General features: G+C 31.0%; 2 protein-coding genes across 7 annotated transcripts in view; one reads left to right on the top strand and one right to left on the bottom strand.

Moving 5' to 3' along the window:
* Positions 1–6361, top strand: part of Tusp (WD40 superfamily protein Tusp) — an 86600-nt gene extending 80239 nt beyond the window's left edge. For 2 of the 3 annotated variants that reach the window (XM_080180655.1, XM_080180656.1), the window contains 2 exons: positions 4862–4933; positions 5147–6355. In XM_080180655.1, the coding sequence (XP_080036781.1) occupies positions 4862–4933; positions 5147–5191 (117 nt within the window). In that variant the 3' untranslated portion in view covers positions 5192–6355. Of the gene's footprint in view, positions 1–4861; positions 4934–5146 lie in introns of all 3 variants that reach the window. The other variant, XM_080180654.1, reaches the window with a different exon arrangement.
* A 625-nt stretch (positions 6362–6986) lies between these two features.
* LOC145334997 (uncharacterized) lies at positions 6987–26918 on the bottom strand. 4 transcript variants are annotated; one of them, XM_080180650.1, is made up of 33 exons: positions 26809–26918; positions 26105–26149; positions 25729–25776; positions 24962–25061; positions 24246–24313; positions 20790–20879; positions 20128–20220; positions 18243–18333; positions 17863–17936; positions 17485–17541; positions 17081–17236; positions 16567–16653; positions 16272–16355; positions 15849–15901; positions 15479–15544; positions 14845–14946; positions 14534–14603; positions 14271–14338; positions 13763–13895; positions 13572–13636; positions 13105–13188; positions 12720–12807; positions 12508–12596; positions 12032–12134; positions 11463–11522; positions 11033–11143; positions 10566–10681; positions 10282–10398; positions 10012–10112; positions 9576–9644; positions 8685–8751; positions 8153–8281; positions 6987–7828 (listed from the first exon to the last, which is right to left on the bottom strand). In XM_080180650.1, the coding sequence occupies exons 1-33, from the start codon at positions 26863–26865 to the stop codon at positions 7768–7770; spliced, it is 2802 nt and encodes a 933-aa protein (XP_080036776.1). In that variant the 5' UTR covers positions 26866–26918; the 3' UTR covers positions 6987–7767. The 4 variants fall into 4 exon arrangements, 2 of the variants coding, with proteins under 2 accessions (XP_080036776.1, XP_080036777.1); XR_013885104.1 differs by lacking the exon at positions 8685–8751; XM_080180651.1 differs by lacking the exon at positions 9576–9644.
* Between the last annotated feature and the right edge of the window lie 1045 nt (positions 26919–27963).

Here is a 27963-nt window from a genome sequence, read left to right as displayed (position 1 = left end):
CCCCCTGGTCAACAAAAATGCCCCTTTTTGCCCCCTACCCTACAAAAAGCAAAACTATCCCAGTTTCCAAAAAAAAAGATCAAGAAATACTCCAAAAAAAATTTTGGCGCTTCGCGCCAAACAGACAGTTACTATTCATTTAACCTTACCAATTTTTTAATTAGTGTAGAAATTAGGTTATAATCTTTTTTCACTGAACATAACAAACCAGGTTATAGGAAGTATTTTATTTTGTATAACATATAATATAAACTTTTTACCAAAGAAATTTGTACATCCCCAATGATGATACACAAAATTACCCCTTATATAGATTACAATTAGTGGATGAAATGTAGGGAAACTCGACTTAATTAACCAACCAATCAAAATTCCATTAAAGTCCCTAAAGTTGTTGAGCCAACGAATAAGAAAATTTTATTTGAAATATTGGGGACTAGTGTAATAAATAGCCCAAAAACCCCTCCCTCCCTGCATATTTGAAGAAAAAAATTTGCGCTTCGCGCCCTTATAAATGGTTTCTGCTATGAAATATTGGGGACTAGTGTAATAAATAGCCCAAAAACCCCTCCCTCCCTGCATATATGAAGAAAAAAATTTGCGCTTCGCGCCCTTCCAAATGGTTTCTGCTATGAAATATTGGGGACTAGTGTAATAAATAGCCCAAAAACCCCTCCCTCCCTGCATATTTGAAGAAAAAAATTTGCGCTTCGCGCCCTTCCAAATGGTTTCTGCTATGAAATATTGGGGACTAGTGTAATAAATAGCCCAAAAACTCCTTCCTTCCTGCATATTTGAAGAAAAAAATTTGCGCTTCGCGCCCTTCCAAATGGTTTCTGCTATGAAATATTGGGGACTAGTGTAATAAATAGCCCAAAAACCCCTCCCTCCCTGCATATTTGAAGAAAAAATTTGCGCTTCGCGCCCTTCCAAATGGTTTCTGCTATGAAATATTGGGGACTAGTGTTTTTAATGGGGTTATTCATCCTTCCTGCTGAGATTTTATAACATCCCCTTCCACCCATTAAAAATGTTTTGTGGTGGAGGGGGGGGGGGAAAGGTTAATTTATCTTCTGTACTATTTTTTCGAATATGCCTTCTAGCTCCCTTCCCTTTGGTCATCGCAGGGTGGGGAGAAGGAATGGGGTAGAAGAGATGGGGGGGGGGAGAGGTGGGGGATATAAATGGGAAATAGGGATGGGGGAAGGGATGGGGAAGAAGGGATAAGGACTAGGAGGCCCATAATCAAATAATCCCACCCCTTAAAACGCCCTTATTTAAAATTAGTATATATAATCAAAATGCCCCCCCCTAAAGCAAAGTGCCCCCCCGGGGCACCCTGATTTAGGGGGGGGCAAAATTTTACAAAATCTTCAAAATGCCCCCCCCTAGACAAAGTGCTTCGCACGCCACTGAAATCTTCCCCCAAAAAGTCTTCATATGGAAAAGGGAATGTGAAATAATAAAACTGTCATTTCACTACCATTCCTGATTTACAATCCTTTTTATTACAGTTGTAATAGAGTCTAAGAAATATAAAAAAGCAGGGCTCGGCAGTCGTTTACTTGTATAGCGAGTGGCTACCTCTTGTATGAAAGGCGGCTTAATTACAATTTTATTAAACCTCAAAACAGCAGCTCTTTTTAATCCGCTGCAGATTTGTCTGCGGCTAATAACAAAAAATGCAAAGATTGTAAAAACTTGTATTTGATTATTTATGACTAGTTTTGAATCAAGTAGATATTTTGTCGGTGGTAACTGCTAAGCCCTAAGCTTTAGTTTTATCATATTGTGTAAATGTTATTTTCTGTTTCTCTAACAAATTTAATTTTCTATTTGTCTGGACATAAGAAAATTTGTTGCCAATATTTTCTTAAATTTTATTGCACTTTATAGCAGTCACGATTCTTTATAACTAAGGTATGTCGGTGGTTTTTGCAGTATTGCCCAAGCAACCAAAAACATTTAGCTATTTTGTTCTTGAGGTTTATTTAATTAACATGGCTATCAAAGACATGTTTTGATAAATTTTCTTTTTGTATGATTAAGTTTATTTTATCATAAAAGACACAACTCGTCATATCAAATGCATTGTTTATGTCAAAAACGGAGAAATTAAATAAGTCACAGATCAATATAATAGCATTGTTAGGTATTGGATATATAGGTTTTAAGCATCCTTCGAAATTGAAAAAAAATATTCGTTTTAGTAATTTTGGATTTGTCGTTTTTATTGATAATTTCATTACAAAAAAAAATTCAGGAATCATTGCTTTACATTTCAATAATGCTTATTTTTTTCTCTGATTATATTATCCTTTCTTTTTCTTTAAGTAAAAACTATTTTTTCATTAAGAAATATCCAAAATAAGATACGTTAACATCAGGGGCGTCCAAGCTTTTTTTTGGGGGGGGGGTAATTCGTGTTTGGGGGGGGTAAAATGGCGCGCGAAGCGCGCCGAAATTTTTTTTTACCCCCCCCAAAATTTTTACCCCGGGGGTAAAATTTGATTGGGGGGGGGTAATTACCCCCCCTAAAGTCTGTTGGGGGGGGGGTAATTACCCCCCCCAAACTAATTTACCCCGGGGGAATAAAATTTTTGGGGGGGGTAATTTAATTATGTAAAAAAAGGACCTACCTAATCTATTAAGTTAATAAGTACTATCTTATAACATAAAGTAGTAAGTAAGGTTTATTTGACTATAGCTTCAGATTTCATTACTTTTAATACTGAGTTCTCCTTTTTAGGAAAGCTTCACATAGATCCCATGATGGTTCCACACTATTATAGGTCAATCCTTTGAGTGGTTTTAGGCTATTTTTCACCTCCCTTTTTACCCTTTAGAAAACACGAGTTCTTAGATGCTAAGGGCGCCACTACTATTCAAATATATAGTAGTATCTCATTCTTTAGAACATAAAAATACAATAATTAACTCAATAACCAATGAACCAATATGATTTTACTTTAAAGTGAAGCGTCTTATAGGTCCTGGTAAGTTTTATAACTAGTTTTGAGACACCCTGACATCCTCCCAAAAGAAATCGCCTATAGAAATTCTTTTTCATTATTTAATGAAATATTTAATTTAGTTAGGTATCTATTTTATGGAATCTTCAGTGCTTTACAATTACATCATAGATCCCCGGGATGGTTTTAGCCCTTATAAAGGCCCAAGCAAATAAAACATGATCAAACTATTAAATTTTTTGTTATCATGGTTAAGAACTGTTTTAACTGGTTGGACAGTAAAATTTTTTTTTAAGAACATTCAATTTGGGGGGGGTAAATACCCCCCCAAAAAATTTTTTTTTAAAGAACCCCCAAAATCGTTGGGGGTGCCTACGGCACCCCCAAGGTAGGGGTAATTTTTTTTGGGGGGGGTATTGTTCACAAAATTTTGGGGGTGCCAAATGGCCCATTACCCCCCCCCCCCCTTGGACGCCTATGGTTAACATCCTAGAAATTTATAGTATTTTCATTACTAAAACAATTTTCAGTTGAAAATACCACACAAAACCTTGTTAAACCTAGAACCATTTGGTTGACAAACTTTTTAATTATTTTTCCTTAACTGAATTGCATTTAATAACATAATCAAAACTGATATATTGATAAAATGATAGTGAAGTCTGTCAGCCGTTTAACCTTAAACTAATATATCCCTCATTACATAAATTAATGATATTAGAACTTTGTTTTACAATTACACTAATTCTACAATTTATTTTTAGTAGCGAAGCTACTCTATAATTCACTTTGTCCGTCCGTCAGTCAGTCAGTCAGTCAGTCCGTCAGTCCGTCAGTCCGTAACGCTATGGGGGAAATGGGATTTACTCAGCTCCTATAAAGGATAGAATGCTGAAATTTTTTGACAACATTCCCATTATTAAGGAGCACAATTGACTATAAAACATCATTTGCGGTCGGACCGATTTTTAGCAGGTTTTAGGCTATTTTTATATTTTTCACATTTTTCTCCATATCTTCAGTGTTTATGGTCAGATTTTCAAAATTTTTTCAGTTACAGATATCAAAATTAAATTTCCTGTCGTTTAAAGAAACAATCATGAAGGCCAGACTGCCTTTTTAGCAGGTTTTAGGCTATTTTTATATTTTTCACATTTTTCTCCATATCTTCAGTGTATGGTCCGATTTTCAAAATTTTTTCAGTTATAGATATCAAAAATAAATTTCCCGTCTTTTAAAGAAGACAACCATGACGGCCAGACTGCCTTTTCAGCAGGTTTTAGGCTGTTTTTTTATATTTTTAACATTTTCTCCATATCTTCAGTGTTTATAGTCCGATTTTCAAAATTTTGTCAGTTGTAGATATCAAAATTAAATTTCCCGTCTTTAAAGGAAATAACCATGACGGCCAGACTGCCTTTTTGGCAGGTTTTAGGCTATTTATAAATATATTTAACACTTTTTTCCATATCTTCAGTGTATATGGTCTGATTTTCCAAATTTTTAAAGTTTTTAAGGATTTAAAAATTAAATTTTTTGTCGTTTTAAGAAAACAACCATGGCAGCCAGACTGCCTTTTATCGGGTTTTTGGCTATTTTTATATGTTTTACATATTTCCCAAGATCTTTGTTTATTTTGATCCAATTTTCAAACTTTTATGGGATATCAGTATCAAAATAATTTTTCCCATTGTTATGAGCATCTTTAATATAATTTACTTTGACCATCGTCATCATACAAAATAAAACAAGGCTTCATATTTATTTTATCCAATAAATCTATTTTTGATTTTGGTAAAAACCTTTTAAATCTACCTGTACGTATTCCCATCTACGATTTTTTTGTGCTTCGCTACTTATGGATGTTGTCATCCTTGTTTTTATTTCAGGTGATGCAATTTGGAAGGATAGACTCTAATGCGTACACTTTGGATTTTCAATATCCGTTCTCTGCCGTTCAGGTAGGAATATTGTTTGCATTTATTTGCTGTCGGATAGGTGTCCCCAGGAATATTAAATACTAAATTCATAGTCCAAAAAATATATATTATTGCCATGGAATAATCACTAAAACTTCAGATCGTTACTTATCTAAAACTACAGATGTCATTTTTTGTAAGTGATTTTTTTTAATGTTAGATCTTAGGTGACAATAATATTTTTCTTATTTTCAGGCTTTTGCGGTTGCCTTGGCAAATGTAACTCAAAGACTAAAATAAAATTTTAATCTCTACAACATTTTCAAAAAATATTATGTAAAATATGCCTCTAAATCAAAAATGGAAATACATTTTTTAAGTAATTAAAACGAAAAATTGTTGTTTTAAAGTCAAAGTGAAAAACCTATAGGAATTTGTTATATGTTTTATCTTTAGAAATAAAATCAAATATTTAGATGTAGAATAATTGTATGTACAAGAAATTTAATGTATGCTTAAATATCTAATTTATTTGAAATCATAACATTAATGTTGTTTTATCAGTGCCCGTCAGCCGCGCGTTAACCGCCAATTGAAACATAATATATGTAAGCTGCTTAGAATATTTTAGTAATTTTCATATTATTTAATTATTTAGACTTCTAGCCAATTTTCCTTGTGGCTTAATCCTGGCCTTCGCGCGCGGCTACCGAGCCATGGTTTTATTTATATATGTCTCATAATATCATACAAATCTAAATGTTTTGTTCATTTATAACATTTAAATTTATATAAAAAAAATATTACAATCTACATTTCAATGGACTATGGAGTAAAAATAAAAAATAGAAATACACTTTTGCCTCATTTCTTGAATAAATCCTAATAAGATTCTCTTGGAAAAATTGGGTGGGAATGCCCATCTCGACATATTTATATATGTATACCTTGATTTTTATCACTTTAACTGTTTAATTTACGATTATCTAACTTTATATATACAGAAAAATAATAAAAAATGTCCCAATAAGTACCTATTATTAATAATTATTTTATTCATTTAGATTGAATTTTATTTTCTATGCCTTTTGAAAAATTGGCATGTCATCTTTACCTATTCAACTTAACATTTGTAATACCTTCGTTCTCTAATCAATTAGCATAAATAATAATATCTAAAAAAATAAATGATTTTTACTTCTAACATTTTAATTTAGATTACTGACTTATTATTATTTGATAATATTTATAATTAATGAATCTTTAGCATAAAATGCGAACTTTTTTTATTTTTCAAAAACTGTGATTTTAGTTAATTTATTATTTTCACCCCCTGTGATTTTCTATATTAGTTTACCAATTTTGATAATTAAGTTGATTCGTTTAATATTCTAATTTTTTGTTTATTTTTATTACCTATTATAATTTCGTAATTGTTGTTTTAGGTTTACAAATATATATTGAAAAAATTGGGATTTAATTTATTTAGTTGTGATTGCTGACGGTCATCCATTTTATTAGGTATTAGTCTTACTTTCAGCAGTGCAGTTCATAAGCCATCAAATAAGCCTTACTGTCCTCTACACGATCTCGAAGAAACCCATTATGCCTTACCCTGTGCCAAAGTCAGCCTGATAGTTACAGGACTTTTTTAAAGATGGTGCCGCAACCCAACTCATATTTGCGCTAAGTCACAGATGCAATAAATTAACACATATTCGAGAAAGTTCTGTGAAAGACTAAGCCACCAAAGGCAACAGCCTGCCTAAGGCATCCCTAGTCTCATATTAAAATTCAGTCTCCTCCAACTGCAAACCCCTGATACTTTACTTCAAACCTTACTTTATTTTTCAATTGGCAAAATGTATTGTATTAAAAATACTGATATTCAACGGTTATTATCGTTATTTAACGGAAAATATCAAATGCCTGAACTTTTATCACAATCTTTGTAACTTTTCAATTTTTAGTGTATTTTACTAAATAAAGCCGATACTGAATCAGTAGGTTTAAATATTCAAAGTTAATAAATGTTAACTGGTCTTTTTTTACGAAATAACTTCAAGAGAAAAAGATGTAACGAAACATAAAAACATCAAGAAAAATTTAGATTTATTTTATAAATAATCATGATATAAAAATAATCAAAGAAAAAAATGAATGCCCTCTCTAACTACAAATAGAATTCTTATCTTACAAGGCCTGATAAAGTTTATTTGAAAATACAAATATAAAAAAATGTTAAGATAAGACATAATGACAAAGATTTAATTTAAATAAATCAATGTAAAACAAACATAATTTTATTACAACCTGAGGGGGGAGAGAAGATAAAGAAAATTTGAAGGATATATGTACAGAGACAGAGGATATGTTAACTTAAAAGAAACTGCTTAACCGCCAATTTATCAAGAAATTGAAAATGTAACTTTCCTATCCATAAAGGGAAAATACAATATACTAAAAAACTGTTAATTTTTCAGGAGTTGGCAGTCGAAATATTTTCTTTTTCTGATATCATATCAGTGTCCCTGTATTTGTTAAAAGTCAACTTTTCTGATTATCACAAAATAGGGAAATATTAAATTTATTGAAAAACTAATTGAATAAAAAATTATTATGTTGAGATCAAAATTTTAAAATATATCCTGAAAATGTAATAAATCAGATAACAAGAATGACAGTTTTTATTATCAATATACAACAATACCTTAAAACTAACATGTTAATTTAAAACATAAAAATTCTGTCAAAAAATTTAACTCGTATAATCATTTACAAAGCTATAAAGTGAATTGTTAATTAAATTTATTGAAAAAAATTTACTTTTAAGACTTTACTTTAATAGAAAATGTTTTGCTCTAAAAAATAACTAACTACAAATTATCTTGAATCTCTGGTCTTAAATGGGTAAAAACATCACTGATGTTGCTATCCCTAAATTATACTAACATTAAAAACTTATTTATTAGTTTTATTTTCTTCTAATAAATTCTTCATATTAGGACTTTAGTTTGTTTTTATTTATCAGATATAATTTCAGATATTTCATGATAAAAATCATCCTAATGCAAATAAAAGTATTTAGTGATAATGCTCTGCTCAGAACCTAAAGCAGTAATACAGCAGAAATAGATGAGCACTGGTTTCACACAAGTTGCCTGTTGAGCTCTACCCCCCCCCCCCCCCCTATTACTTTTTATAAAGCACCAAATAAGCCTTTAAAAAGGGGAGAGATTATTTCAAATAATTATTAATTACCTTCCGACAGAGAAACTTGGACTGCCAGGTGTTGAAATTCCCGGAGTTCGGGGTCCCGGCCCTGTTGGAGTTGTGGGGCTTAGAGGTCCGGGAGAGGTTGTCGCATACCCGGATGTACTTGGGTACTCCCTACAAAATTACATTTTAAAATAAACTATAGTAGTATTTTATTGACATAAATATAAATTAGATTTTACTAATGATTTTCTTAAATAAACTATAAAATTCTATACATCAACAAGTCAGTAAATTAGTAAATGATATATCTACGTTAATTTATTATTTATTTTAGTTTTGCCTTTCATGCTATTTATGTGTGTTTTTATTAGTCTAATAAATCTATGTAACTAGTTCCATAAGAAAAAATCTTAAATTGAGACCAAAAAAATTATAATTCTATATTATGACTTTATAGAATTAGGAAATAATTTTCCGTCTCTAACCTATAAAAATAACATAGATAAAGATAATCTATATAATACCTTTTTTCTCATGGAATTAGTTCAATACTAATTTAAAAAAATAAATTGACCTGAGGGGTCTGTCTGGTTTACTTGAGTTAGCCACTTCACCTCTGTACACAGACTGTCCAGACCCCCCTGGACAACAAAACAATCATTAGTGCAATTCATTTAACATCCCAAGTAGAAAATAAAATCAGTGGTGGATTTATTTAAAGAATTGGTTGCAGATTAATAATACCAATAACACTATTTTTATACATTTCAATCTTTAAATTTGTTAAAAAATGTTTAAAGAATTATAATGAGAAATTATGGACATTTAAAAGATCTATCAAGATATCCTGGCGATACAATTTTTTTTTTGGGGGGGGGTGGTTACAAATCAGCCAATTCTTCAATATTTATTTTTAACAAAACAGACTAAACTATTTTAATGGCAGAAAAGCAAGGTGCAATAGTTTTTTTCTATAGTTAAAGATTTAAGTAATAAAGTGTTATTTGAACGCCTTATATAGTTATAATGTTTAATTCAAAAATTAAAAAAATAAAACAGATTCGAAGCATTTGAGAGTGTCCAAAGTAGCAGTTTCACATATATAATTTTAGATATTAATCAACATGCATAAAGTATTTTTATCCCTTTACAATACAATTTCAACCAGACATACAAGCTACATACAAAAAAAATAACTGCAATTTAAAAATAAATCATCTAATTAAACCCATTAATGTATTTTTTAATCTGCTTATTATGATAATGAGTTTATGTGCTTCAAATTCCAGAATATCCCAAAGGCTAGCATAAGAGTTAGGGTTTGAGATAAGTTTGAGATATTCCTTGATATCTATGTATTGTAAGGCTAAAGAGATCCTAACTCCTAGGCTAGTCTAAGAAACTTTGGATTTGGCCCATTATGGCATTATCTATCTAATTATTATTTTCGTGTATTTCTATCTACCTGAGTATCCTGTAAACATGCCTCCAGCTTGATTCACAAGATTGGATGGACGGCGAGAGCTAGAGGACCCTGCCAAAATAAATAAAAACACTCAAAATTTTAACAGACATTTCAAGCAAATATAAGTTAAACACTTTTCTAAAGTAAAATGTACATAACTAATCTACAACACTAAAATGACAAAAATCATGCAGAAGGAAAAATAATTCTTGTAGCAAAGATCTATATTTAATGAATTATTTTTTAGAAATGTAAAGCAAATTATTGATTAGAATGAAAATTAAAAAGTACTGGTGTAACGAAAGTCAAATTTTAATATCCAAACTACCACAATAAAATAACAATACCCTAAAGCACAGAAAGGAGTTCAATATTTTTTTAAAACAAAAAAAGCAAATCCCATAAATATTTGGTTCATAAGATTTAATGCTAATACCTGCTAGGTAAACTCCAGCAGTATTGGATGTTATGACTCTACCAGTCTCTCTCACAGTGTAAGTAGAGGAACTCTGGTTTGTGTAAGAGCTTCTGCTTTGCCTGCAAAAATCATAAAATATTTTATTTGTGCTTAGATTTAAAGAAGCTCTAAAGCTACAAAAATTTACCTAAAATCAATGTCTCTCTGTGAGTCGATAATATTTCCTCTTTTTGTTTTTGTTAATTAGCCCCTTCTAATTAGCCCTATATTACATAATCAATTTTGTACCTTCTCGATTCTTTTTCTTCATCACTGCTGGAGCTGCTGCTTGAACTTCGGCTCCTTCTACTACCTCCATTGTAAGCTGCACTTGTATAAGCGCTGCTACTATGGTACCCAGTTGCACTAAAATTGTCAAAATATTAACTATTTGCATTAAAGAGAAAGAAAAGGAAGTTCATTCTATCCTATGCTTTTTTTTACAAGATAGAAACATATCTAGTTTTGAAACAAAGTCTTCGTTTATACAATCGCCATGTATGAATTAATATTTAAATTAATCAATGAGATACCTAGCTCTAACAGTTCCTCTCTCAGTAGACTCATATACTTGTCTATCTCCATGGATCTCCTCCATCATGATGCTGGCTCTATCTCCATCAGGTCCAAGACCGCTAGCAGCATTCTCCTAATCATATTCATTATTACTGGTATAAAAGGTACAGTATGACCAATATAAATGAATTATTAATCTTTTTTAGGTTTCAAACTTTTAAAAAATATTCCTGGGCTCATGTGTTTTGATGTCAATATTTAATTTTTTTTACCTTAAATTCAGATTTCTAGTCTAACGCCTTGGGAATTAATTAAAGTAACACCCATCAGATAAACTTTTTCTTGCATGACTCTTATCTAAAAGTCCTAACTGAATAGTAAGTAGTTGCACCTTTTTATGGGCCAAAGGCATTTACCTTAACCTAATCTTGCATGACAAAGCAACCATACTGAAAACATGTTATATGACACAGGGTCAACTTACCGCATCTCTGATACGGTTCTCTTCAAACTTGAGAAGATAGTTGTAAATCTCGAGCTCAAGAAGTTGGGACATCAATTCTTTGTGCTCTGCTCCAAACTGGCTGCCACGTTTCTAAACAAACAGTTTTGTCAATTGAAAAAATTGAAATGAGATTTCCAAGTCTTAAATGTAGAGAGAGAAAAAAGTTGTTCGCCACTAATAGTTGATGGTCATTTCCCTCAAAGTGCCTGGTCGAGCAAAGAAAGTAGGGGGGGGGGGGAGTATTGATCTGTAAATAAAATTTAAATAGGGTGGTTGTTTTTGGTGTTGTTACCTAAGGCTAGGTAAGGTATAGGGAAGCCTTGTTTAGTTAGGGACCCCACAGTGATTAGAAAAAAGATCCTTTAGCAAAATAATTTTTTATCGATTGTAATTCTAAATGAATACTTACAATCAATGATTGTTCAAGTTGTCCATACAGAGACTCAAACTGATGGGACAGGCTAGATTTCTAAACAAAAATATTGAATCATTAATTTACTTTTAGTTTTTTAATATTTTTTTATTATCTTAAAAAGAATGTTTTAAAATTATAATAAGCAAACAATTCAAGGTATTTAGTGAGTTTTATCTTTGGAATTCTTATCTTTTTTTCTTCCAGACAAATGTTTAATAATGAATCAAGCTTTTTTAATGTCATGTATTTGAGTAAATTCTACATCCGGTTGAGTCTTGAAAACTTTTTAAAAGCTTATATAATGACTAGCGGCTTGGTAGGTTCTAGAATCTAGGGGCTCTGTATTCGAAGGGATAGAGTGGTTCTTAAATAAATATCCTAAAACCATCATTAGAATTAAACATGAAAGTAAAATTATCTTAAACCATCACAGGACCTATGTGTAGCTTACCTATAAAAGCCGAGAGCCAAATCGGTTCAGTTGTTATTGAGTTCTAACACTTAAGAGAAAAACCCTTACTACTTCAACTGTGGTTCTGAAATTCTTTCTTTTGTGTTCTTACCTTGTGTCCAAATTCATTTTCTTGTCCACTGATGTAGGTGATAAGGTTGTTCACTTCCTGTCTCACAACATTGATCTCACCATTGATTGTTCCAAGCTCAGTTCTAAAAACAATAGTCTTCTAAAATGGAACATTATCATATTTTTAAATGGCCTCAAGAATGTATAGTAAAACATAGTTTTTGTGGGTTAAGAAAATTTAATTGTAAAACTTATCTTTCTTATCGAATATAATACTTAAAATAGCAAAAACATCAAAGAATTTGATTGATTGACCCCCCCCCCCCCCCCTCCGCCCCTCTGAAATCATTTTTCTGACTAACAGTAATACTTACGATAGCAATAACATCAAAGATTCTATATAACTCCCCCCCCCCCCTCCCCAATAAAATTTAAAAGTTGTGCAAGGTTGTACAAATATAATTACCCTAACCAAAACAAGCATGACTCCCTCAAAAACCAAAATACAAATATTACCTGTATTGAGCAATAATGTTACCCATATCAGGATGGTAGAGACGAAGTCTACCAATCTTATCCTCATATTCTTTGATTTGAGTAACAATCTAAAATAAATGGTTGATAAATTGTAAACTTTTATCTAATTTTATACTTAAAAGTATTTAAGAAACTTTAAAAATGAAAAATAAAAAATATACAACTGGAAAATTATAAAAAGTAAATTGCACCTGTCTAACTTCAACTTCCCAATCAGAGAAGTGAGGAACAAATCCTCTCCTGACCTCTTCCAAGTGAGCTGTCAGCATGGTGCGAATCCTGAAAATTATAAGAAAAAAATCATAAAGATGTCATGAAGAAAAGCTTTTAATTACTTGGAGGTTTTAGAATAATTTAGGTTCAAATTTTCCGCTTTTAAGAATGTTATTTTCAAGCAATTAAAATATGGTTCTCCATATATGATCTTAATATATGTCCTGGGAAGGTTTATAACTATTTTGGGAGCGGGTACCAACACCCTCCTCAGAGAAATCACCCCTATAAAAAATAACCCTTTCATCCCCCCCCCCCAAAAAAAAAAAAAAAATTGGATTCCATAGTATATATACACTGTACCTGTCAGTAATCTTGATGGGAACAGTAATCCTAATTGTACTTTCTCTATGATCAACCTTCTCACTCTCTCCAGGGAAGTGAATGCTAAAGAGAAAATTATAAACAGTAATAAAAATGAACATTTTAAAAATTTTCTTGAAATTCAACTTTATTACCAGAAAAAAATGTAATATTGAAACAACATGTATTTTCAGCAATGAAACGTTATTTAAAAATTGCTGAAAAATTACAAATTTATTTTTTAGAATATTGTAATATATTATCAAGCTATTTTTTTCTTTAAGTTTTATCTACATATATGTAATGTTATTCAGTCAAAGGGAGTAGACATCAAAATATCCATTTTGAGTTTAAACATTTTGATATATTTTTATACATAGTTTGATAGTAATCTTTATGATATATTTTTCTCGATTAAATTTTCAGAGCCCTTTATCTTTGATTTTTTATGCTTAATTTTGTTGTACCTGACATGAGTAGGAATTTGACCTCTCTCTTGGACAGCTGGAATTCTTATTCCATTAGCAGATATCTAAAATGTTATCATTAAATAGATAAGGTTGTTTGTATCTGACAAAAAAATGTGATTTTATTCATAGTAGTTTTGCTTAAAAAGACCCGTTTTAATCCTAATTGTTCAATCCCTTCCCGGTCATACCTTGCTCATCCTGAGTAGATACTCCAGCTCCGTCTCCATGATGGTGAGCCTGCTCTTCATGCTTGCATACTCCTGCCTCTTCCTGGCCACACTTGCCTCCATCTCACTGATACGGACCTCCTTCTCTCTCAGGCTTAAATAAATAAATTTTCACTAATTATAAAATGCAGACTTGACTTAATTTTTTTATTGAATCTCATATCGACCTATATTATGATAAGGATCTTGCTCTCATAATAAAGACTGGCATACAGAAAAAAAAAAGATATTTTTACATTTTTTAACTGCAGCAATATAGTTCACATAAGATAGCAAGACGTATTTTGTAAAAAGTAAATGTTTTTTATGTTTGGTTAGTACACATATCAACCATTTGTCTGTAACACTGTACTCATTTACGCATTCTAAAACCTTTTGTTAAATTATCCCTTATAAATAAATTAGACATTATTATTTTCTGTGCGGATTAATCAAAAATTTCTGTATAAAATAAAGTTTTAAAAATTACCTTGAAGCAAGAGAACCTCTCTGGGCCAAAAGTTGTTGATTTCTTAATCTTTCTTTTTGAATCAAATCCTGAAAATAAGCATAATTATCTTTTTCTTTTTTCCCTAATTAAATTTCTTAAATGACAATCATAATTTGAAAAGATATAGAATTTTGTTGATGCCATGAATATTGGGGAAAAGCACTAGGGACCGTTCAATCTTTTAAGCTGTTTTTTTTTCTTATATATTTTGGAGATACAGGCGCAGCAGCGAGTAATCTTACCTGGAAGCTAATGTTAACTTGATCAAACACAATGCTTTCTCTCTTGAAGGACTTGCGCACAGTCTCAGTTCTATAAAGATATTCATATATGTTTCTTACAGTGTTTTGTAGTCAGTTAGCTGTGGATATATAAATGAAAACCAAAGATATTTAAGCCTCCAACCCTTATCTATATATATATATATATCTGATGACCATATTTACTAAAACATATGGTTGTACTTCAACAAATGCTGGGCTTTAGCATTCTCTTTACCCTAACATTTTCATGATGCATTGTTATTGTACAACTTCTATAATATGGAACTTACACATTGATTTCATTATCAAATCTTCCTCTGCTCAACTTGGCATCCTTCAAAATTTGCATGTGATGGATGTAGCGAACAAATCTATCATTGGCCTCTTCCATCCTATACAAAAATAAAATTTCTGTACCTACGGCCATTATTTTGTTTTGATATTATCTAATACAAGTTTGAAACTTGCTGACTATTGTATGTCTACTCTACAAAGTACATTGTCTCTCAGTCTTTAGGTAATGCTCTAAAATACATTTTCTTTTTTGTTATCAACGGTAGTCTTCTGAAATTGTGTGTAAAGATTCGTATGAGCATTAAGCATCATTACATATTTTGTTCCTCTGTCTGTCTGTTATGCACCCTGTTTGCTTTGCTAATCTTTCTTTAAAATTGATTTGTCATATTTGTTTTTTAAAAAAATATTGTAGCTGACTATAGTGCCCAAGCAAACTGGGGATATATGTCACTCCTGTCGGCCTACCTATTCTATTGACGTCATTAATTACCCTATACCCCATCTCTTTTTCGTTCACCCTGCCCTTTCTCTTCCATCCTACTATGACGCCAATAGAATAGGTATATCAAAAGCTGACACATCTATCCCCATTTTCCTAGGGCACTAAACACAGCTACAAATAGTTACCAGCAGTCCTGATGTACAGGAGGTGGAGGAGATGCCTCTTCTTCGGAAGAAGATGAATCTCTGCGTCTAAATTAAATATAGATGTCAATTTCCATGCTGTAAAAGTTGTTGCAAATATAGGTATTAAATGGAAATTAATATAACATCTGTACTATATGTATATTATATCTATAAAAGTAATAAAAGGATGTCTATGTGTCTGTCTTTATCGTAAAATCTTGCTAACCGATAAATTAAATTGAAAGGTTAGGGGTTGACCCCTACTCCTCCTTCCTAACGGCTCTCAGAGGCCTTTTTTTTTGGGCGTAGAAACAGAGATTAAATACAAATTGCTGAACTTTAAAAATATTTTTTATTTATCTATGCTTACCCAACAAACTGAGCAACAGGAACCACCTTTGTCTCAAGATGAATTATCTTGGGCTAAAAATATGTAAATAGTGTCAAAAAATATCAATACTAAAAACTTTTTTTAACATATACTAAATTAGAATAGTGTTCTTAATGATGATCCCTAGCAAACGGATGCGCCAAGTTCTAATTTTGGTGTACCTAGACTAAATACTTCTTAATCAAGAGTATGATTCTTTGGTAATCATCCTACTGACAACCAACACTTTTGATTTCAGAACCTAAGTCTGACGGTTTAAATGTGCATTGACTTAGCAGAAGTAGGTACATTTTTTCAACGTCCTTATTTATGAAGGGGTTACAGAAAATATTCAAACTCATCACCTCCCATATTTACTAGCACAGTTCACCTACTTTCATATATTTTATTTGAATTATTTACCAATTCTTTGCTGACAAAGTGGAAGAGTGAAAGCTTCATGGTGGATGCCATAGAAATGTCCAGGTGCTCCAGGCTAAATCTCACCTAATAATACAAAAGATTGTAAAAAAACTAAAGAAGGGAACGACGTAAAAATATGTTTTTAAAAAATCATTCTTATTACCCTTTTTTAGAAATGCTAACTCAAAACTGAAAGTAATTGCACATAATATAAAATCATGGCTTAATTTGAGATAAAATTTTTCAAACTATTGATCCCAAGTCTAATTTTGATTGGTTAGATTAATGTGCTTACCCCACCAATAGGATCATCCTTGGAGAAAGTGTCATCATCCCAAACTTCAATGACCATGTAGGAATCTTTCAACATCATCTCTGACATCTACAAATAATTATTTTACATTTTACACAAAGCAATAAAAAGATTATTGTTATATTATTTTATGTTTCTGTTGAAGGATCTTATAATTGACTTTTTCAGTTTAAAGATATATTGTTGTTTATTTTTATTTAGACAGAAAAATATCTTCAAACATTTTTTTCTATAGAATTTCGAATAATTTTGCTTTTTTTTGTAAGACTATTTTTTCTTCTAAAACATAAAATATCAATAATACATTGAAAACCTTATCTTTATAGGAATCACTCAATCTTTCTTGTCTGATTAAAATTTATATTGTCAATCCTCATTGGCATTGTTACTAGGGATACATCAGGGTGCTTGAAAAACAACAGAAAAAATGTGATTATTTTAAGGAAGAAAGTGGATATACAACCCGAAGAGGTTGTTAAATAAAATTTAGTCTTGCCTTGAAATCAAAGTATTCCTCAAACTTTGGGTTGAGGTCATTCTTGATTGTTCTGGTTTGTTTCTTATCATCATCTAATAACTTCTGATCATTGTAGAGAACATACACTTTCACATAGGGGTCAGATTTTCCTGCTAAATCTTCATCCCTCAGTTTCTAAGCATAAATATCAAGTTTATTATTCAAATTTTTACAAACAAAATATCATTTGATAACTTTAAGTTGTATTAACTCTAGAAATATATAAAATTCTAGTGTCACAATATCCACTCAATATCCACTATATCCATTACATTACGTTTATAAATAACAGAATTTTAATCAGTTTAAACTAAACAAAGCGTTTGAAATGATTTTAAGAAATATAAATTTAAAAAAAACATAATAGCAACACATAAGCTTACCTCGCATCTATCTACAAATACTCTCAAATGATTTGTTCCAGTTCTGATGTATTCAATCTATGGAAAACAAATATTTATTTGATAATTCAACAACAAAAAAATAATTATAATTTATCAAAATTTTGTTTAAATATTTAGAAAGTATAATTTTTCTAGATTTGATTTATTTTTTGTATTGTGCCATCTTTTAGCATTTAAGTCAAGTTCTAATAAAAACGACGATTACAAATTTAAATCTTATTTAACAATAAATAGTGTAGCAATTCTACACACAGTTTAATAAGGTACAGTAAGCTATTGTACAGTTATAATGTATGCAAAAAAAAAGTTTAAAGGGCAGGTAATTTCAATGCACAAAAACATAAAATAGATATTAACCTGGATGTTGATAGACCCAGTAATAACAGTCGACTTCTTTCTTGAGGGCCTTGGGGAAGGCTTTGGCTGGGGAACTTAAATACAAAAAAAGTATGACAACATTCACATAAGTAGCGAAGCACAAAAAAATGAACGAACTAACGAAGCGAGATAAAGAGGTGATAAACTGACTGACCGACGAAGAAAAGTAAATTATACATAAACTGTATGCTCATTGGTAGAGATTTGTAAAGTTGTGCTTATTTTAGGCCACAGAATTCCACTTACTCAATTAATTGTGCTTAGAGAACTTTGACACGTTTGGATTATGCCAAAATTTTATCCCATTAGCTCCTCAACGATGAGCAGTTATTATGCTACAAACTTGGGTTAAAGATTACCGGAAGCAGTTGTAAGATTAGAAGCAGTATTCATTGTCTCCGTATGAGTTCCACCATAAAAGTTAATCTTGCTCAGTTCTACTTCGCGAGGCTGAAAAAAAAATATTTTTATTGTTAATTGTTTCAGGTGGATTTAAAAGTTTGGATTATTATACATCCAAGAATTTTATATAAGTTATAAGAGATGGAAATTTCAAACATTTTGGGGACATTTTAATGTTCAGAAATATAAGTTTTAAAAGTACTTTTTTAGTTATTGTACATGATTAAACATAAAAATGAGTTGATTTCATAAAGTATTAAAAAAAATATTGTATTAGTTAACTTATTTTTAATTGTGCGGTGTGTTATACGTGAGAGATTAAATCAGAATTCTTGAATGTACATATAGAAGAATTAGAAAATTTTTATTATCGCATAGAATTATAGACAGTTTTCTGCGGAAATGCAAATGAACAATTAAAGTATTAACTCCTTTTTTCATGGCCCAAACGGGCCATAAGCCTTGTAAAAACAAAATATAAAGTATAAAGCTTTCTTGGTGCTTGCTTACATGTGAAGACCGGAGCACCGAAATCCCCCCCCCCCCGCTTAGTTTTGACAAAAATCAAAAATAAGGGGGGGGTAGTTTTTTAACCCTCCGCTTAGTTTTGACAAAAATCAAAAATAAGGGGGGGGGGTAGTTTTTAACCCCCCCCTTAATTTTGAAGAAAATCAAAAATAAGGGGGGGGTTAGTTTTTTCACTGTACAACACGCCAGAAAGTTGAGTGAGGTAAATCAAGTAAATCCAGTATACCAGAGGGGAAACCTTATTACAGGGATATTCATATTTTGGGGCATAATTTCCTTATTTATTGACTTTGGCCAGTAAAAGGTTTTAATTTTGCGCAAAATTAAAACCTACCACATGTAAGCAAGTACCGCTTTCTTTTATAATACGAAGAAAATTGTCTATAACACATGTTTATATATTGGGGATCAGAATCGGCTTTGATCCATTAGAATTTTATCGGATTAGAAACAGAACTAGAAAATATTATTTTCACTATAATGAAAAAGCGTTAACCCTCGTGACCACTTGATAATAAACTGATAAAATAAATTACTTTTTAATGTGGCCATCAAGTTTGTTTATCTTTAATTTTACAATTTATAGTGATTATAAACTTTGCTTTTTGCATTTTATTGCTTTAAAGTATTTTCAGTTTAGATAGGTAAATGGAAGATAAATTATTCTTTCCTCCAATCAGATAACTAAAAAAATACAATGCTGGTAATTATAGAAACATGGAAAATTAAATGTTCTTTTTCTTTTAGTGTGAATTTGTGCCTTAGAAAGTAGAAAAATATTAAAATGGTATTAAACTTACAGGAATGGGGTATGGGAGATTAATCTTCTCATAATATCATTTTTTCAATGTTAAAAAATATTCCACTATTTCGATGTTAAAAAATGTTCCACTATTTCACTGTGTTAAGATAAACTTATCTTCCATTCCCCTTATCCCTTCAGTTTCTGAGCTTTAATGTAACGTGGAACCTTTTTATCTCTCTGTACAAATGACCTTGACAATTTTGTAAATAAAAATTGAAATGTATTTTTGATAAAATCATGGCTTAATTTTTATTATTTTAGATACACTGAAAAATGTTTGCATCCAAAAAAAACGACGCTTTTGGAAAAAATAGTCATTAAACTAATTTTTTTTTCTGTTAATCTAAGGAAAGATAGTTTTTGAGAAAAGGACAATAGAATTAACCCCCCCCCCCCTCACTTCCCCTTCCAATAAGTGAAATATCATTGCTTTAATGATTTACTTTTCGCAAGGTTGTAGGACGTAGGTAATCTAATTTTTTCACTATAATTTAATTTTAAAAACTTACATGTCCATCAACGTCATGTTCCAAAAGTGGAGCTTTGAAGGAAACATTCATCCTTCCAGCAGCCTGGTTCATTAACCTGGCTGGTACTCGAATCTAAATAGATGGTATGTAATATATTTGCATTAATAGCTTGGTCCATTTTTTAAAATTTGAATATATGAAGCCATAATAATCTATATAATTTTAAAGAACTTTAGGACGTTGCTACATGTAAATATTTCAGCACCAAAACATGTGTTTACGTATTAAAACAAAATGCCGTTTTACTTAATCTTTTGTCCAAAGGACAATCTAAACAAGGATGAGAACATCCAAAAAATAACGTGAAAAATCACAAAACCTTTTACACCTATTTTTAGATTTTTTAGTATTCATATTTTGTAATAAGACTGGCAGATTGACGGACTAATTGATAGGAGGTAATCAGAAGCTAGTAAAAATGGCTTCACAGATTATGACGTAAAAAAATTAACCAATGAGCGGCCACTATAAATTTTACCATTGGTCAATTACAGTGTATACTGTATACTGGCCTCTCATTGGTTATTTTTTTTTACGTCATAATCTGTGCCACCACTTTTACCAGCTTCAGCGTTAAGGACTAACTTTCAGAAAGAAAAACGGACATAAAAAGTGAATTTTACTACTATAGATTGACTTACCCCGCCCATAAAATCATCCGCAGTCATTCTATCCCAATCATAGACAGCTATACAAATCATGTAGCTCTGAAGGCCGCTCCACTCAATTCCCTAAAATTAATTCATAAATCAATAAGTTTTTAAGTGTTTGGAATGGTGGTAATATTACGAAATTGAGAGATTAATTTATGCTAGCTACTTTTGTCCATACTTAAATTACATTTTTGTTTGTTATGTTATCAAACGCTTTGCTTATATCAAGTCGATTATAAATAAGTGTATAAGTTTATCATAATAAATATAACTTGACATTTGAAAAAAATATTAGGCTTTGAGTGAGCAATAAACTTACAAATACGTGTGTTTCCTGAAAAAGTATTTTAAAATTTAATGAATTGATAATTATTATCACAGCATAAATTAAATTCTTTTGGTATGGTTTTCTCCATAGTTGTCACCAGAAAATTTCCCTTATTAATATTTCAGTAGGCATTTTGGATCATATGAAGGAAATAAAGTCATTCCTAAAAAGGACAGAAATTCCCTTCCTTGGGTATAGGAAGGCCATTTCCTTTCCTTTTTCTTACAAATTCTCAGTAAGGAATGTGATTTCTGTCCACTATCTTACAAATTCTCACTAAAGGAAGGTGACCTCTGTCCACCATCTTACAAATTCTTCCTAGTTCTTAGAAATTCTTCCTTTTCCTCACTATTACAATCATGTTTAATCAATCTACCTTATTTTACCAAATTCTTCCTTATTCTCAGTAATTCTACCTTAATTACACAAATTCTCTCTTATTCTCAGATAACTTACCTTATTCTAAGAAATTCATCCTTGTTCTAAGAAATTCTACCTTATTCTAAGAAAATCTACCCTATTCTAAAAAATTCTTCCTTATTCTAAGAAAATCTACCTTATTCTCCCAAATTCTTCCTTATTCTAAGAAATTCTTACTTGTCCTAAGAAAATCTACCTTATTCTAAGAAATTCTTCCTTATTCTAAGAAAATCAACCTTATTCTCCCTAATTATTCCTTATTCCCCCAAATTCTACCTTATTCTAAGAAATTCTTACTTGTTCTAAGAAAATCTACCTTATTCTAAAAAATTCTTCCTTATTCTGAGAAAATCTACCTAATTCTCCCAAATTCTTCCTTATTCTAAAAAAATCTACCTTATTCTAAGAAATTCTTACTTGTTCTAAGAAAATCTACCTTATTCTAAGAAATTCTTCCTTATTCTAAAAAAATCTACAAAATTCACCCAAATAAATCTACCTTAGTCTAAGAAATTCTTCCTTATTCTAAGAAAATCTATCTTATTCTAAGAAATTCTTCCTTATTCTAAGAAATTTCCTTATTCTAAGAAATTCTTCCTTATTCTAAGAAATTCTACCTTATTCTAAGATAATCTACCTTATTCTAAGAAATTCTTCCTTATTCTAAGAAAATGTACCTAATTCTCCCAAATTCTTCCTTATTCTAAGAAAATCTACCTTATTCTAAGAAATTCTTCCTTATTCTAAGAAAATCTACCTTATTCTAAGAAATTCTTCCTTATTCTACGAAAATCTACCTAATTCTCCCATATTCTTGCAATATATAGGGGTCCCAAACTCAAAAACAAAATTTCAGCGCAATCCGACCACCTGTTCTTGAGATACAGTGACCTGGTGTCCTTGGTACTGATGGTAAGATTTGGGAAATGGTTCTAATCCTCAGTAAATTTGGTCAAAGTCCAAAAATATTTTGACACTAATAATTTTCAAATATTTGATCAAAATTATTTGTCCTGGGTATTTTTTCTTCAAAATTTTGACAAAGTGCCAAAATATCTTTGGACTAAGGATTCGAACCATTTCCCAAATCTCACCGTCGGTACCAAGGACACCAGGTCACCATATCTCAAGAATGGGTGGTCGGATCACGCTGAAACTTTGTTTTTGAGTTTGGGACCCCTATATACTGCAAGAATATGGGAGAATTAGGTAGATTTTCTTAGAATAAGGAAGAATTTAATAGAATAAGGTAGATTTTCTTAGAATAAGGAAGAATTTCTTAGAATAAGGTAGATTTTCTTAGAATAAGGAAGAATTTCTTAGAATAAGGTAGATTTTCTTAGAATAAGGTAGAATTTCTTAGAATAAGCAAGAATTTCTTAGAATAAGGTAGATTTTCTTAGAATAAGGTAGATTTTCTTAGAATAAGGAAGAATTTGAGAGAATTAGGTAGATTTTCTTAGAATAAGGAAGAATTTCTCAGAATAAGGTAGATTTTCATAGAATTAGATTGATTTTCTTAGAATAAGGTAGAATTTGGGGGAATAAGAAAGAATTAGGAAGAATAAGGTAGAATTTCTCAGAATAAGGTAGATTTTGCTATGTTTTGCAAGAATTTGCTATGTATTGCAAGAATTTGCTATGTTTTACAAGAATTTCTTAGAATAAGGTAGAATTTCTTAGAATAAGGAAGAATTTCTTAGAATAAGGAAGAATTTCTTAGAATAAGGAAGAAATTCTTAGAATAAGGTAGATTTTCTTAGAATAAGGAAGAATTTGGGAGAATAAGGTAAATTTTCTTAGAATAAGGAAGAATTTGGGAGAATTAGGAAGATTTTCTTAGAATAAGGTAGAATTTCCAAGAATAAGGAAGAATTTGGGGGAATAAGGTAGATTTTCTTAGAATAAGGAAGAATTTCTTAGAATAAGGTAGAATTTCTTAGAATAAGGTAGATTTTCTTAGAATCAGGAAGAATTTGTTAGAATAAGGTAGTTTTTCTTAAAATAAGGTAGATTTTCTTAGAATAAGGTAGAATTTCTTAGAATAAGGAAGAAATTCTTAGAATAAGGTAGATTTTCTTAGAATAAGGAAGAATTTGGGAGAATAAGGTAGATTTTCTTAGAATAAGGAAGAATTTGGGAGAATTAGGAAGATTTTCTTAGAATAAGGAAGATTTTCTTATAATAAGGAAGAATTTCTTAGAATAAGGTAGAATTTCCTAGAAAAAGGAAGAATTTGGGGGACCAAGGAAGAATTTGGGGGAGTAAGGTAGATTTTCTTGGATTTAGGAAGAATTTCTTAGAATAAGGTAGGTTATCTGAGAATAAGTGAGAATGTTTAAGGAAAAGGTAGACTTTGTTATGAAAAGGTAGAATTTGGATGAACTAGGTTAATTTTCTTAGGATTAGGAAGATTAAGTGAGATTTAGGAAGGCGATTTTAATTCTCTTTTTCAGATATGTGAGAAAAAGGAGAGTGATTTTTGTACATATTTCACTTATCTGAGAAAAAGGAAGATGATTTCTGTCCTTTTTTGAATGAAATTTCTGTCCTTTTAAGGAATGACTTCATTTCCTTCATATGATCCGGCATTTTTTATTGCCATACTTGAATTTTATTTATTAGAACCAGTTTTTAGCCATCAGAAATAAATCGTTTTTGTTCAGTTATAAGATTATTCAAACTGCATAACTCACCGCAAACTTGAATTCCTCCATAAAATTTGGATTAGCTTCATTCTTCTTAGTTGTCGTCTTCTCATGGCCTACAAATTTTAATTGTTGATAAATTTAAACTTTAAGAAATGAGAAAATTACAGTTGTATTAAAATTTTCTTCTTTGATAGAGGATAGAGGTTTTGGATGAGGCTATTTATTAGATTTTCAGTTGTATTTCAAAAAATGTAAAAAACTGTTTAACAAAAATAAATATGATTAATTAAACAAGACCACATATGGAGATAACTCGCATAGCTGAAATGAAAAGTAATATATGTTACATAAAGGATCTTTTTTACAAAATAGCTGTAAATATAATGGTTTAAAATATTTGTGTAAATATTTTCCTTTTTATTATGTGCTCTTACTAATAAAAAATGCTAGAAAGAAAAAGTAATACTGAAACCAACAAAGGGGAGAAAACAAAAATATAGTTTGGAACAGAAACAGGGAATATGGAGAAATAAAATAATCATCAAATAGAAGGTCGAAAAAAAAATGAAAAGGCATCATATTGTATAATATAAAAAAGTAATGTTTTTTATCATAAGCTAAAGATATCATAAAATGCATGTACTATTAGGTTCTACTTACTATGACGCTAAATATCTTAAGGAGGTTTAAGGCTATTTTCCTTAACTCTGACGCTCACCCCTAGAGGCGAGGGGTAGGTAAATAGTTGTATATAAACTAACCTTTCTCCACAAGAATATTATCCGGAGCCTTGTCATTGCGGATAAGATAAACATAGGCGAATGGATCTGCCTTGCTCATTATATCCATCTTCTTCAAGTCCTACAACAACAAAATATATCTCTATTAGAGTGAAAGGAAAGAAGAGAAAGAAAGAGGCTAAAGAAAGAGGGGAAGAGAGAGAAATATAGAAGAGGGAGAGAGAGATGTGAGTTAGTGGTAATTATAGAGTTAGAGAGAGAGAGAGAGAGAAAGAGAGAGAGAAAAGGTGAGAGTGGTTGTTAGAGAGTGAGAAAGAAAGACATAGAGAGGAGAGAAAGGAAGAAAAGGAGAAAGTGGTTCTTAGAGGGTAAGAAAGAGAGAGAGAGAGGGAGGGAGAGAGAGAGAGAGAGAGAGAGAGAGAGAGAGGGAGGGAGGGAGAGAGAGAGAGAAAGAGAGAGAGAGAGAAAGAAAGAGAGATAGGAGAGAGAGAGAGAGATGGCACTTAGAGAGAAAAAAGGAGAGGGCGGTTTTAGGAGAGTTAGAAAGAGAGATAGAAAGAAGAAAGGAGAGAGAGGTGGTACCTAGAGAATGAGAAAGAGAGAGATAAGATAGAGGTGGATATTAGAGTTGAGAAAGAGAGTAAGAGAGGTGATACTTAAAGAATGAAAAAGAGATAGTGAAGTACTTCAAGAGTTAATAAGAAAATAAAACTACAAATACGGACAGACTCAAACACTTATTGAGATGCTACGATTCTAAAACAGAGGGAAATGAAAACTTGTGTTACCTGCATTCTCTTGACAGTAATTTTCAGGGTGCTGCTCTCATATTCAACCTTCAAAATAATATCATTAAAATCTAACAAATTTTGAAAAATAATGAAATGATGAATAATACAGATAGATTGATATTGTTGTTGATATGCAAAGCTTGTTATATTCCTTTAAGCATCCTTTAGTTTATGCTGTAAATAAAAGTTATTTGTGTATCTTTTCTGTACTTTGGTAAAACAAGAATCTTGTCAAATTAAATATCTATGGTACCATTAAAAAGATATTTCTGACATACTTAAAATTTAATTTGTTAACATTCTTGGAATACAAATATCAGCTTGTTTGTCAATTAAGCAATTATCTATATGATTTTGTAAAAAAATAAGTTACCTGTACATCGATAAAGCCAGCGCTTTTTCCATCAGCCTTGGGCTTCTAAAAAAGGTTTTATGTTTCAATGTTAAAGAAATATCTACTATTACATAAGCTAAAAAATGATTGTATTTTTTTATTGGTAAAGATTTTACTTCAAAAGTTACAATTTATTTGATTTCACGCCGTTTTTCAGTAGTTTTTTTTATATAATTTTACTGATTGAAAATGTAGATATGCCAGCAGTTATGCCGCTCCTAGAGTTTAAAAAGTTGTAAAAAACTATAATAGATACGCAGGAGGTGTAGTTATGGTTAATTGACTCCAATTAATGACATTTTAAAATATCTGATACTTGAACCCTAACCTTGACTCCAGGATAACCTAACCTAACCAATCTTAGGGTAAAAAGCTAACAAATTACTTTGTCGGATACCCAACCATCAATTATTTTCAATTCATTAAATAAAAATAAAGGAAGTTGTTTTTTAGGGTCGATAGGCACTTTAATGGAAAGCATATAACCCCCAATGATGATAAACAAATTTATCCCTTCTGTAGTTCCCAATCAGTGGTTGAAACGTATGGACATTCAACTTTATAAACCAAACAATCAAATTCAAAAAAATCCCCAAAGTTGTTAAGCCAACGAAAAAGAAAAAAATGTTATAAAACTAGTGTAATAAACTGCCCAATGTCCCCCTCCGTCCTGGTTTGTTTACCTTCTTAGCCAATTTGGCCACCTCTTTACTTTTCTTCCACTCTGCAGCCCCACTCATCTTAAATCTAACGAATCTTTCTAAAATATGTAAATCAATAATTAAAGTAAACCCTTTATGAAAGTAATAGGATGTCTCTCTGTGTTTACCGATGATATTGCTAATTGCTGATCTGATATGATTCTCCTTTACAGTGTAGCTTCTCAGAGGTCATTAGAAGGTTTATAACTATTTAGAGGGATGATAGCAACAAAAGAAAAATCGCCCCCCCCCCCTCAAAAAAACAACATACAATTATTTCTTCATAAAGATAAAATTAATCGTGGCAGAGGTGCCACTCTTCCTCCCCTTTCCAAGGAGGTCTTAATCGAGGTAACCGCTAGCTGTCCTCTTTTATAAGTAGTAAGTTGAGTGTATGTCACGAATGATCTCGTAAACGGCTGGACCGATAATGCCGAATTTTTAGGAAAGTTTAGTAATCCCACCTTGGCTTTTTTAGGCTAGATGGGGATAAATACTTTTTGTATAAACAAAAATAAAAGTTGGGGAGTAACCTTACCCCCCCCCCCTGATCATGGGACTTTTTCTTATATAGCATTTTATTTAAGTTTCATGAAACTACTTAAATTCACTATCAAAAAAGCAATTTCCAAAATGAAAATATTTTAAAATAAATGAAAGAAAAAACTGATGAATGATGGCAGAATGATGATCAACTAATTAGTTTGGTCACAGTTTACTCATAGAGAATAAAGAGATAAGAATGTTTTTAGTTGAGTAGCCACAAGTATGATAACTTTGTCTGTCAGTTCGCTAGTAAACATTTATATTACCCATACAAGTCCTTCTTTTTGTCCAGGGTAAAAGATACAAGGTATATAAAACTAACTCTTTGATTGCATGACCTATTTCTGGAAATCCTATATTATCTGGTAAAACTTCAGATTTTTTTTGAGTTGTAGCCTTATATAGACCTAAGAAATAATGCTATCATACAATTGAAATATGACTCTCGTCTTGTAACGATATGATAACAAAGCTAAAATTTAGCATGGTATGTTACATGTAGACAGAAAGCTGCCAGATTTGACAGGGTTATGTGAATAACTTCTTTAGATTTTATGCGGTTGAGTTTCTGACAATTATTGAGCTTTAAAA

Source organism: Acartia tonsa, chromosome 13 (assembly GCF_053477335.1).
Source record: "Acartia tonsa isolate MP-2025a chromosome 13, ASM5347733v1, whole genome shotgun sequence".
NCBI lineage: Eukaryota > Metazoa > Arthropoda > Copepoda > Calanoida > Acartiidae > Acartia > Acartia tonsa.
This window is presented reverse-complemented; position numbering and strand designations above follow the sequence as displayed.